This window comes from Pogoniulus pusillus, chromosome 20 (genome assembly GCF_015220805.1).
Source record: "Pogoniulus pusillus isolate bPogPus1 chromosome 20, bPogPus1.pri, whole genome shotgun sequence".
NCBI lineage: Eukaryota > Metazoa > Chordata > Aves > Piciformes > Lybiidae > Pogoniulus > Pogoniulus pusillus.
The window spans coordinates 18,839,510-18,851,760 of NC_087283.1; the positions used below are offsets into that span (position 1 = coordinate 18,839,510).

The following is a 12,251-nucleotide window of genomic DNA, read 5'->3' on the forward strand; positions in this document are numbered from 1 at the left end:
GCAATATAATTTAAATTATCTCAAAAATGATGCAGACACCAGGAAAGCCATAGAAGCCACCCAGAAAAACTACAATATAGTAACTTCAAACCTGCAAGGGTAGAAATATTAACAACTTTTCTGCCACAGGCCAGTACATCTGCATTGAAAGTCACCATGATAATTCCCTTGTTCTTTTTCTGCAAGATATGAAGAGACAGGTAATAAGTGAACACCTGTGCGTCCTGAAGACAGGTATCTCTCACAGATCCTTCTACAACCATCCTTCAGTGAGCATAATAACATTGTAAGTCAAAGCTCAGATGGCAATGCAAGGTTTTGCCTCTCTGTCCTTTAACCTAGATTCATTATATTCTCATGTAGCAAAAGTCCAGTGACTATTTAAAACAAACTCATCCAGAATTTCAAAGTACTTGCAAACATTTCATTTTTGTACCAAAGACAAAGCACAAATCAAAGAAAATGTCTCAGGAGTAACCGCTTGGGGATCTGCTTATACATCTAATTCAGAGATGAGAAGGTGAGAAGTTAACACCATAACGTGCACACACAAGGTTTGTCTCATACTAGTCAAACATCACCATTAAAGCAAAAGAACAAAACCAACCAACCAACCCACCCCAACAAACAAAACCAAACAATCCCCCACAAAACCAAGAAATCAACCCAAAACCTGTAGCACTCACTAGTTGCTGGAGGATATCATCACGGACATTTCTTGAGTGATTACAAACAGAAAATGCTGAGGAATGGCTGAAAATTACTGGTGCTTTTGAGATACTCAGTGCAGCTTTTGCTGTGGAATATGAAGTATGAGATAAATCTATCAGCATACCCAGGCGATTCATCTCCTTTACCACTTCCTAAAACAGATTTACAGACAACAATGTCAGTATTAAGTTTCCTTAAAGGAAACTCTTTAGCTGATACATGTAAAGAGATAAATACATTCTTCAGCTGTCAGCTAGTCATACACATGCCATGCCTGTATGGGTTTCTATTTACTTATTATAGTTTATTCATTCACAATTAACTAACTCATGCTCAAAACTCCCTTAATCTAAAATCGGAGAATCATGGAATAGTTTAGATTGGAAAGGACATTTAAAGGTCATCTAGTCTAATTCTGCTGCAGTCAGCAGCAGGGACATCTTCAACTAGAATAGGTTGCTCAGAGCTCTGTCCAATCTGATCCAGAATGTTTCCAGGCATGGGCTTTCTACCACCTTTCTGGGCAACCTGGGCCTGTGTCTCACTACTCTCAGTGTAAAACATTTCCTTCTTCTCTCTAATCTAAAGTCTCACACTTTTAGTTTAAACCCATCACCTCTTGTCCTGTCACAAGCAGCCCTGGTAAAGAGTTTATCTCTCTTTCTTACAGCCCCCTTTAAGTACTGAAGGGATTTTGATAAGTGATTTGAACTGCTATTCACATCCCTCAACTTATGCATATTCATACATCTGATCTGTATTAAAGCAATCATTATAATTAAATCTAATAATTCTTTTACCCTAAGGAACAGCACAGGAAATTTGTTCTGGCTGAACCCTGATCACCTTCTCATTGTCAAGTTAGCGTTCAAAGGAGATCCTTACTTGGCCAAATGCAGTCAAGCCGGTAACACCAGGATAAAAGTTGTGTATTCCTTTAGATGATGATTCAGACCTTAAAACAGAGAGTAAGGAAGGAAAAACATTATATTGCTGCAGAGACAATATCAATAACTAACTTTTTATGTCATAGACAATAAAAATCATTACTGTGTCACATAGTCAAATGTGGGGGTAATAGGGTGTCAGATGCACAGCCTGCTTTTCAGCACTCTAGGCACACAGTTCCCCTTCCTCTGAGTCAGTACTAGAAAGGGTTTTGTCAATCCAGCAAAGAGTAGATGCTAATATTCTGATACAAGAATTAAGTACCCATTTATGTGACTGCATATGTCACCTACACTTTTCAACTGGCCAGGCAGGACAGTGCTTAAAGCTTCTGGCTGATGAATTCTTACACAGAATTTACTCTCTTTTATATATGGAAAACAAAGCAAAGGTGACTGGTGGTAACCAAGGGCAAATCATGCCCGACTAATTTAGTGGCTTTTAATGATGAAGTCACAGCAACAGTGGACAAGGGAAGGGCAACTGACACCATCTACCTGGACCTGAGTAAAGCATTTGACTCTGTCCCACAAAACATCCTGGTCACCAAACTGGAATAACACGGACTCAAGTCCGTGAGTGGAGCACTGCTGGGTAAGGAATCGGCTGGATGGTCGCAGGCAGAGGGGCGATCAACGGCACAATGTCCACCTGGAGACCGGTGACAAATGGCGCCCCTTAGTGGTCACTGCTGGGACCAGTGCTGCTTAACATCTCTGTCAGTGACACGGACAGAGGAGTCGAGTGCACTCTCAGCAAGTCTGCAGATGACAACAAGCTGTGTGGCACAGTCGACTTGCTAGAGGAAAGGGATGCCATCCAGAGGGACCTGGACAAGCTGGAGAGGTAGGCCCAGGCCAACCTCATGACATTCAACAGGGCCAAGTGTAAGGTCCTGCACGTGAGTCAGTGCAATACCAACCACAGACGCAGGCTGGGTGGCAAACGGCTGAGAGTAGCCCTGAGGAAAAGGATCTGGGGGTCTGGATTGATGTGATGAAAAGCTCAACATGAGCCGGCAGTGTGTATGTGCAGCCCAGACAACCAGCTGTGTCCTGGGCTGCATCAAGAGAAGCATGGCCAGCAGGCCAAGGGAGGTGATGCCCCCCCTGTACTCTGCTCTTGTCAGCCCCCACCTGGAGTACTGCGTGCAGTTCTGGAGCGCCCAACACAGGAAGGACATGGAACTGTTAGAGTAAGTCCAGAGAAGAGCCACGAAGATGATCAGAGGGCTGCAGCACCTCTGCTATGAGGACAGGCTACAAGAGTTGGGGCTTTTCAGCCTGGAGAAGAGAAGGTTTCGAGGAGACCTTATAGTGGCCTTCCAGTATCTGAAGGGGACCTACAGGAAGGCCGGAGAGGGACTATTTACAAGGTCTTGTAATCACAGGACAAAGGGTAATGGGTTTAAACTGGAGGAGAGGAGATTCAAACTGGATGTTAGGAAAGGGTTCTTTACAGTGAGGGTGGTGAGACACTGGAACGGGCTGCCCAGGGAGGCTGTGGATGCTCCCTCCCTGGAGGTGTTTAAGGCCAGGTTGGATGAAGACTTAAGTGACCTGTTCTAGTGGGGGGTGTCCCTACCTATGGCAGGGGATTGGAACTGCATGATCTTTGAAGTCCCTTCCAACCTAAACCACTCTATGATATGATGTATATTTTTAGTGCTTTTACTTAGGGCAAAACAGACCAAAACCCCACACAACTTTCCTAATAAAGCAAGGAGCATAGCAACTTTACAATCGCAGTGTTGGTTTAGAGGTTTAAAAGTTTCCAAATCACTGACATAACAAGCACTCTGTAATAGATCCTCCAGTCTCCCACTTGACACATGGCAAGTGGTTTAACCCAAAATCCTATCATCTTTGACATGACTCAGAGTCACAGATCAAGGAGCTACCACCAGTTTGCATTAGATGGTCACACAAAAACATGCACATTAATTACCAGGGAGTATTGCAGGAATGGGTTAAAGTCATGTAACGAACACCCAGGTCATAATACATCCTCAGTGCTGCCAAGCTGCTGTCAATGGAGTGCCCACCTTCTATTCCAATTAAACACGCGATCCTTTTGCTCTCAGCAATACCTGAAAACAGGAAGGGAAATCCAGAGTCATTGCAGGACTGCTGAGAAGGAAGCAGTATGAGCCACAACTATTACTGTAAATTGCAATCAATAGCATGTTTGCATAGAACAGGAGGTTATAGTAGCACAGGTTTATGTGGCATTTGTGCTCCTGGCTGCAATGGGCCAGGACAGTGCACAGAGCCAGTTGTTGTGGTTCAGTGGAAAAACTGAACTAAAAGTCACTTTTTAAATCAGGGTAAGTCCCTCCTTGCAGTTCTCTATCTTTTGCACATGCCTCCTGCAATCCCATTTGGAAAAATGATTGCTGTTACAAAAAAGAGCATCACCTTGGGAAGTCGTCACAAGTTCAAGCTCTTGATAGCTGTTACACATCCTCTTGATAACATCAATTTGTTCTAAGGTCAGACGCACAGAATCCTTGTTCTGAGCGCTGCAAAGAACATACACTGACCAAAACTGAAAGAAACATTGACAATTGAACTACATAACTTGTGTTTCAACTTGGAACTTTCATTTGCTATTAGTGAAGTTCATGAGCACAGACCAAATCAATTTCCTGCAGTTTACAAGGGAGTTATTTTTCCCCCCCAAAGGAAGAGTTACAATGCAAGGCAAGAGCATCCACTCCAGACATGATTAAAGCCTCCTGACCCATTCAGCTACTGCACAGTACGTGCAGGAAAGCAGATGTAAATTTAATTTATTCATCACAAAACAAATGCTGCTGTTTTGGTTAAGGGTACCTAGTTAAAAACCACAAACTACTGAAACATGAATGTTATGGAAAAGTGTTTGCGGCTTTTCAGTTTAATGGTTTTTCCTTTTTCATCAGGAAGAATCCAAAACAAGGCCAGGAGTACTTCTATGATTGGAAAAGAGGCAAATGTAAAAATATGTTCTCAGACTCATAACTATGGCAATACATACCTGAGCTCCCACAAAACCAGCCTGAAGTTTTGCAAGGTTTGTGTGGGTCTTGTTGAGTGTTCTTAAGTTGACTTTACTGAGTCTATTTTGGTAAAATATTCTCAGCTGCAGTACAAAGTCATTGTGGCTAGAATTCAAAACAAATAGGGCTTGTGATAGAAATAAGTTGTTCCCCTTCTAACCCAAACATAATTTCTTCCACTGTTCATTGTCCCCTAGACCATTTATTGCCCATAATCCTTGCAGTAACATATGCCTATTTCTACCTTCTTTTGCAAAAAAAAAAAAAAAAAAAAAAAAAAAAAAAAAAAAAAAAAAATTTCTTAAGTAGGACAGCAAGAAACTATTTTTCTTCTCCCATTTTTATAGCTGTTAGTCTCTGTATCTATTTTTCTCCCTATTGTTTCTGAAGGAATGGTAGAACCACACTTCTTATAAGCAAGTACTTGTGGTAGAATAATCAGTGCTGCCTGTGCATTTGTGTTTCCAGGTCAAAACATAATCAACACAGACATCATTTCTTCAGGTTGTGAGGGAACCCTTTCAAGGTATGAACCCCTTCTGGCTTTGCACAGACGTCATTGCCAGTGAAAGAAGCCATTAAGTTACTGGGAGGAGACTGGGACATTGTGTAAAGGGTAGAAAAAACTGAGTGGTGAAATCTGACCAGAAAATCACAAATGCATTTAGAATAACCTGATCCTATTGTAAATATCCTCTGAACCAAAACTTCTTCTGGCTAAATCAGTGCAGCAGTGATTAATTGCTATATGCTAGTAACAGCCTATGTCTCTGCTGATCCAAACACACTTGCCAAGATCCAAACAAAAGGTTTAGTTTAACATATATCATGTACCCATCAATTAAACGTGCATCCTGCATCAGCTCAATAGCTCGCTCTCTTATTGATTTCTCATAGCTGAATGGCAGAATATCAGCGATAAACATCAACAGCCACAGCAACTTTGTTGTAATTATCTTCATTTCCATTTTCCAGCTTGTTAAAGCAAAAAGATACTACAAATTTTCACTGATGGCAATGCAGCAGCAAGATCTCTGGTCTGTGGAAGTTGTAGACTTAATAGTATAGGCAGAGCTGAAATGCCTCTCCTTTTGGTAAGACTGGGGTGAATTCTGCAGAAGAAAAGGAAGAAAGAGAACAGTAAACAGAAGGGAAGGTAGCAGCAAAAACTGTGAAACAGCCACTATCTTCGGAATATCTTAAGGTCTCCGGCTGTTGTTGTGCACAACCACTCCTTAAACTCTGTTGCTGCCACCAGCTGACTGTTGAAAGATATCAACTCATCAGTCAGATATGGCAGCGTGAGCCAAACGGACCCTGACTCACATCTCCCAAAAAGCAGCTCCCAAACCAGTACAAGATAGTTTACTCATTGCATTATCTGGCTTGCTCTCAGTATTTGGCAGTCCTCACATTGAAGTGAACACTGAAGCTATTTCTGAGAAAACCCACAAATCAGCAGCTTCTGAGTAAAAGGTCATGTTAAAACATAGAGCATGTCTGAGTATTTTCAAAGGAAAACTATTGAAATCCAACACTTTCCCATATTTTAGCAAGGCTAGCATGTGCCAGACCTGAAAGGGTCACTTCACCTGCTCCTCTATTTTAAAACACAGTACTCAATCACTTGGAAAACATTCTTTCAGGAGTCAGTCAAAAGCATTTTTACAAACATGCTGTGCTATGTCAAGTAAATATAAGACCTACTGGGAGATAAAAACACCTTTGCAGGGAAAAGGTTGCTTTCCCCCCCCCCCCCCCCCCCCCTTCATTCAGAGTTCTTGGCAGCATTACCTGTAAAGCTATGGAACTGACACCTCCTTCATTCACTGGAGTGACAACCTGGTTAGATGCATATGCCCTGTGAATTCTTTCAAATAAAAGATGTTTGGCTAGAATTCTAATATTGCAGAGCCAATGATCAAACTTTTACTAAAGACAACAAGACTAAAAAAAGAATGTTGACTTTTCATTTGTTTTCCACTATGAGTCAGAAAAGTTTGCATTTATAAACTTTCTTTTGACAGCACAAAAGTTTTTAACTAATAAAATTGGGTTTATGTATTCCTTGTCTGCAGAGCTAAAAACAAATGGCAGATATCCAATGTATACAATTACAAGGCTGTTCACCTTGCCTGCATGCTTTGCTTCTCTTTCATATAAGCAAATTTTGTACAGCAACAGGAAGTGGACATATGCTCTGAAACAGCCTTCTGATAGAAAGATATATTTATCAAATCAGATTTTCAAGGGACATTCATAGGTGATGGTACCTTAGAAGCAAATTCAAGTCATGCTAAGCAGATTTCCTCTTGATAGCATCCTGTCTAAACACGTTTCTTTCTTGCTCTCACTAGGTTTTTTATTCTTTTGATTTTGTTACTATTTTGATTTGATTTTTATTTTGATTACAAAAATCCAAACCATAATAAAAGTAGGCTTGTAACCAGGATGTTGAAAAGCAGCACATTAAACACTGTATTTTTAAGACTGAATGATTTTCTCTCCCTATGCCTGATAAAATATATGTTTGTAAAGGAGTTATATTTAATAAGCCAGTATAAGTTTAACTGAGCTGTGCAATTAAAATGTTTTGAACTAAAAAGGAATCCATTTTACATGTATTCTATATCTACATTAAAATAATGTAAAAATTAAAACAAAAACTTAAAAGAGTGAGAAATGACCTCATGGCTTGGGTTTAGAAAGGTGAAAACTGCTATAGTAAGAAACAGAAAGTCTTTGACAAAAATTTCTAAAGCTCCCCTTCTGAGAATCTGTCTCAGGAGTTTTTTGTTTCACAAGATTCGGGAATAAATTCAACTGGGGGATCATCTGTCAGGAAGCACTTTTGAACAGTGGGAATATACAAGCTAATAAAAAGGGAGAATAGATGGAGAGGCAGGTTTAAAACTGGCCCTGAAATGGTCTCAGAAAGCAGCTCTAGGACAGCTGAATAAACACAGTACTATGCAGGCACCAATGAAGATCCAATACAAATATGATACCGAGGAAGCTGTGGCACTAACTGAAGGAAATGAATCACCCTCACTCCTTAATGTTTCCTTCAAGAAAAGAGTGTTCGTGAAGTAGTGCTAGACAGAGAAAAGCACTCTAGAAATAGATTCACTCTCCAAAGATGCTTCACACACTATTTTCTCATTCACAAACAAATATAACAGATGCGGTTGACTCTAAGCCTATTCTCATGTGTATGAAACTTAAGAGTGTTTGGCTAGGCCCTCAGGACAATATGGGAATCAATTTACGTTTCTCATGGGAATGGTTTCCTGCAGGCACAACTACTTCCCCTGAGGCCAGAATAAACAACAGTCCTGGGATGCTAGGTTGTCAAGGCCTGAATCAGGCTGCTTAGGGAAGCGGTGGCGTCACCATCCTTGGAGAGATTTAAAAGGCATGTAGATGTGGTGCTGAGGGACCACAGAGGACTTGGCAGTGCTGCACTAATGATTGGACTTGATGATCGTTAAGATCTTTTCCAAGCTAAACAATTCTGTCATTCTCTGACTGTCTTCTTTCCTGGCAACACTTTAGTATTCACATGCAGGATTCATACCACAGATGATGTAAGAAACTCTTTCTCTTCTCATATCTGCACAATAAACAAGAGAACCATCTGTGTTCTTTCCATATTGATTGACTGGAGGGGAGATTTTTCTGCCTTTATTCATTGATACAGCTTTATATTTGTATACATGGAAAAAATATTGTGAGGATCTTTTTCCATCATTTTTTGGGGAATACTGCCTTTAGCAGAAAAATATTTGATTCATCATTGGAAACAACTGTTATTGACAAGCCAAAGCTGAGCAAGTTGACCTTTGGGACAAGATGAATCAGGTCACAGATGCATGGGCTTAAACTTCAATTCCATCTAGGTACAGCAAAGCCCACATTCAGAATAGGAGCCCTACTGTGCTACTGAGATGTGGTCTTTAGTTTCCTTCTCTTACTTTTTATCAATACAATTCATTTAACCAAGAGGGCACATTCCAAATTAAAAGATAAACAGAATTTTACTGGAATCTTACATGCATTTAGAACTGCAGCACTTTGTTTACAGTGGATTTAATTAACCTCATGCAGAAAATGGGAAGATACTGTGCAAGCCCAACAGCTTGCTACTTCTCTTGCCCAGTTCCTCTCTCCCAGCCCTGGGATACATAAAGTAAAGCACACCATGTATCCCCAGAGGCAGCCTCGTGATCCTGCTCCAGGAACTGAAATACATCTCTACATTTCTGAGTTAGGCACTGCAGCTGAGTCTCCCACAGGCCAAAAGTCTATCCCAAAGGAATATGTCTAACACTACAAGGGACAATGAATACAAAGAAAACTTCCTTCTTACTTTTAGCTCTACCCCAGCTATGCAAAGTATCACAGGCCTGCAATCTACAGACACACAGTGTTGAAGAGATAAGGAGGGAGGTGCAGTTCTATCTCTTCTTCCACATTACACTTCAGAGCCAAACTGTGTATTTTCATATCTACCTTTGAATCTTTCATACATGACTGCTTTTCATTCCCACCATACCTACACACAGGATAGGCACAGCAATTCTGGGGCATCAGGCTTAGAAAAGCCATCAGCCCACAGACCAGAATAAGCAATGACTGTCTCTGGAGAGTTGCAGTAGGCACAAAGTGAGTCTTTACAGACACAAAAAGCATACTGCTTCACACTAGTTAGCTTCTAATGCTGGTTTATGTTCCACAAACTCTTCATGAGCAGCTATCAGTAAAACCTGAATTCTGAGAAAGCATGCATTGCACAGAATGTTCCCATATCAGGCAGGACAGAGCTAGAATGAGGCAAGAGGGCCCTATCTGCCCTATAAGTTAATGAAAAGTTCTACAGTAAAAAAAAAGGAAAGTTTTGCTGCATGCTTCTGTCATTTACCATCTTTGGAAGTATGAACATGCTGCCTAGCCCCTCTTCTCCTTTGCAGCAGGCAGGCCAGACCTCAGTGCAGAAGGTTCAGTAAATAGCTGCTATTTAAGTGCAGCAAATCTCAGTTAGAAATGACATACCTTTCATCCAATTTCTAGTCCAAATTTTCTATCTTTATTTATTAAAGCACTTCATGACAGCCATTACATTAATACTCCTATCTGTTGAATTACTGTGCCAAATCAAATACATAGAGTTCCACAAAATAGAGCTCACAGACCAAGATAGTAACATATCCTGAAAAATTAAGAAGGTTCATCCTCTCCACAGACATGTTATGCTGAGATCTCAAGTAGATAATCCTGGTGTGGCTCTGAATTAACTACCTCAGACCATGGCAGCAGTTTAGTTGCAACGGCACAGACAAGACAAGGTGACCAGGATCCTAAGCAAAATCTTCCTTATGTGCATTATGCAGTGCAGTATATTTGTAAGGAAAGATACATATCCCTCTGAAATTCACCTTGTCATCCAGACAGTCTTTCAATCCTTCTCAATTTTTCTTTGCAGTTCCTTCCACCATCATCAGCCTTGAATCACGTCAAGTTTATTTGTTCCCCTCCTTAGTGCTGTATTAGAATTTATAATTTCCAACCTGCTGCTCTTTTCCTGCCTGTGCAAAGGTGCAGTGAAGTGACACCAATCAATGAGACAACAGGGTGACGATAATTTAGTGTTTAAAACAGGGGTAAAAGAGAATAAATATGGTAGCAGTCAGAAGGCATTTGAGGATTTATAGTGATAAGAACAGGATGGTTTGTGGCAAACTTTCTGGAAAAGAGGAACCCACTAGTGACAATCACAGTGCTTTCACATAGAGAGAAAGTCACTCTTGGCTTTCAGTTTTGAATTTAAGTGCATACTTGAATGTTTCACATGCCATCCACCATGTATGTAGACTCTAAGTTTTGCAGATGCAATATGACCTCATCTAGCAAGACTTCTTTTCCACTGAAGTGTATGAACTTTCTCATAACTTCCTTTTAGGGGACCTATCAGGTTCTCATCCCTTACTTTGCCATGTTTTGGGGGGATTTTGTCCACAATTTTTAAGACTTTCTGACAAATTCCAATGCTGAATCGATTCTGAAGTGAATAGGAGCTCTGCTAATACTATGCATTTTAAAAACCAAATTTAATAATGATGAGGACTATTTTCTCAGAAATCCTGTTACTGAATTTCTTTTAACTTCAGGACAGATACACTTTATAGCATAACTTCCTAAGGTCAGAACAAACCAGAACAGGTTGACAAAAACTATAGTACTGGACCAGACCAGATATTATCGGACAAAACTACATCCAACTTTAGAGTGCTGACCTCAGTGGAAAGTGTTTGATGCAGGGAGTCTTCTGGCTTCTTTGCTACTGTGCAATCCCCTCTTTCTCAGATCTGGTGATAACCACTTTCCTAGAATGCAACCCAAAGCTTGTTGAGCAGCACATACAGACTTGAGCAAATAGCTACTCCAGAGCTCCCCTCTGCAAATGTACTCCTGGAGCACAACAGGTTTCACAGCACCAGACAGCAGATTATATGAAAAAAAAAAAACCACTCTTCCTCCCAGTCACCTCATTTGGCTCCCCAGACCCATGCTCCTGTCCCTTCTCAATGCCAGGTCAGTGCAAGCTGTGTTCCCTCCAGCCTCTACTCCTGACAGAGTCATTCATTTTGTCAGGAGTTTGCCCAGTTCCAAAACATTTCTAATATTCTGGAAATGGTTGGATACTGCTTTCAAAAAACAACACTGCAAAATATTGATAGAGACAGACAGAGGACATGTGGATGAGCATTACAGAGCATTAGCAAACAAATTTTACCATGATGGATGGAGCCTGTGGAAACACTGCTCTCACAGGAGGTAACAAACTTTGCCTCAGCACAAGAAAGCCTATTTGAGTACTTGAGCACTCAAGTGAGAGCTCTCAGTAGAAATAGGCATGGGTTTGGGGGGGGTTGTGCTTGCATATTTCCCAATCTAAAAGACAGCGCTTTGTTTTCTTCCAGCCAAGATAGAAATGAAAGATTTTGAGGGACAGTAGTTACTGGAAACACAATCGTCCTTGAAATCCTTCCTCAGATGGGAGTGCACTTTCAGAGTTTTTCTTCCCAAAAACTTGCATTAGAAATATACATGCATTGTAAGACCCAAAAAATTGTAGTTAAACAGCACTTCTACAGAATAGCAAAGGGCAGAGAGCCATCAGAAGTTGTTTCCTTTCTGCTTTGTGGCAACTCTAGAGATTTCCCTCAAACATCAAAGCATAAATAGAGACTTCACTTTTTGCAACAAATGCAGACCTTCTTACCACAATAAAAAAAACAAACAACCCAAACTTGTCTTTCTATTCTAGAAAATGTTATATTTGTTTGGGGTAGCTCAGCATCCTAAATACTAAAAGGAGAAGTTCAAAAAATTGCCCAAGCATCAGAATTCTGACAAACTGGCATTAGAAAGGCAAATGAATTTCCACAGGCATTTTTTTATTTCAAATTCCTGAAACCAAAATATGATCAGGTCTGCAACCTGTATCTCTATAATCATGCCAGTTCCTGACAAAAGGACCCTAAAGAGAATA

At 40.6% G+C, this 12,251-nt stretch overlaps 1 protein-coding gene across 4 annotated transcripts in view; it reads right to left on the bottom strand.

Annotated features, from left to right (window-relative positions):
• Positions 1–12,251, bottom strand: part of LOC135184546 (dipeptidase 2-like) — a 41,403-nt gene that overhangs the window by 5,972 nt on the left and 23,180 nt on the right. For 3 of the 4 annotated variants that reach the window (XM_064160414.1, XM_064160413.1, XM_064160415.1), the window contains exons 2-8: positions 5,534–5,811; positions 4,678–4,804; positions 4,077–4,206; positions 3,607–3,748; positions 1,597–1,666; positions 687–863; positions 92–179 (exon numbers count right to left, since the gene is read on the bottom strand). In XM_064160414.1, coding sequence (XP_064016484.1) covers positions 92–179; positions 687–863; positions 1,597–1,666; positions 3,607–3,748; positions 4,077–4,206; positions 4,678–4,804; positions 5,534–5,667 — 868 coding nt within the window. In that variant the 5' untranslated portion in view covers positions 5,668–5,811. Of the gene's footprint in view, positions 1–91; positions 180–686; positions 864–1,596; positions 1,667–3,606; positions 3,749–4,076; positions 4,207–4,677; positions 4,805–5,533; positions 5,812–10,992; positions 11,053–12,251 lie in introns of those variants that run through there. The other variant, XM_064160416.1, reaches the window with a different exon arrangement.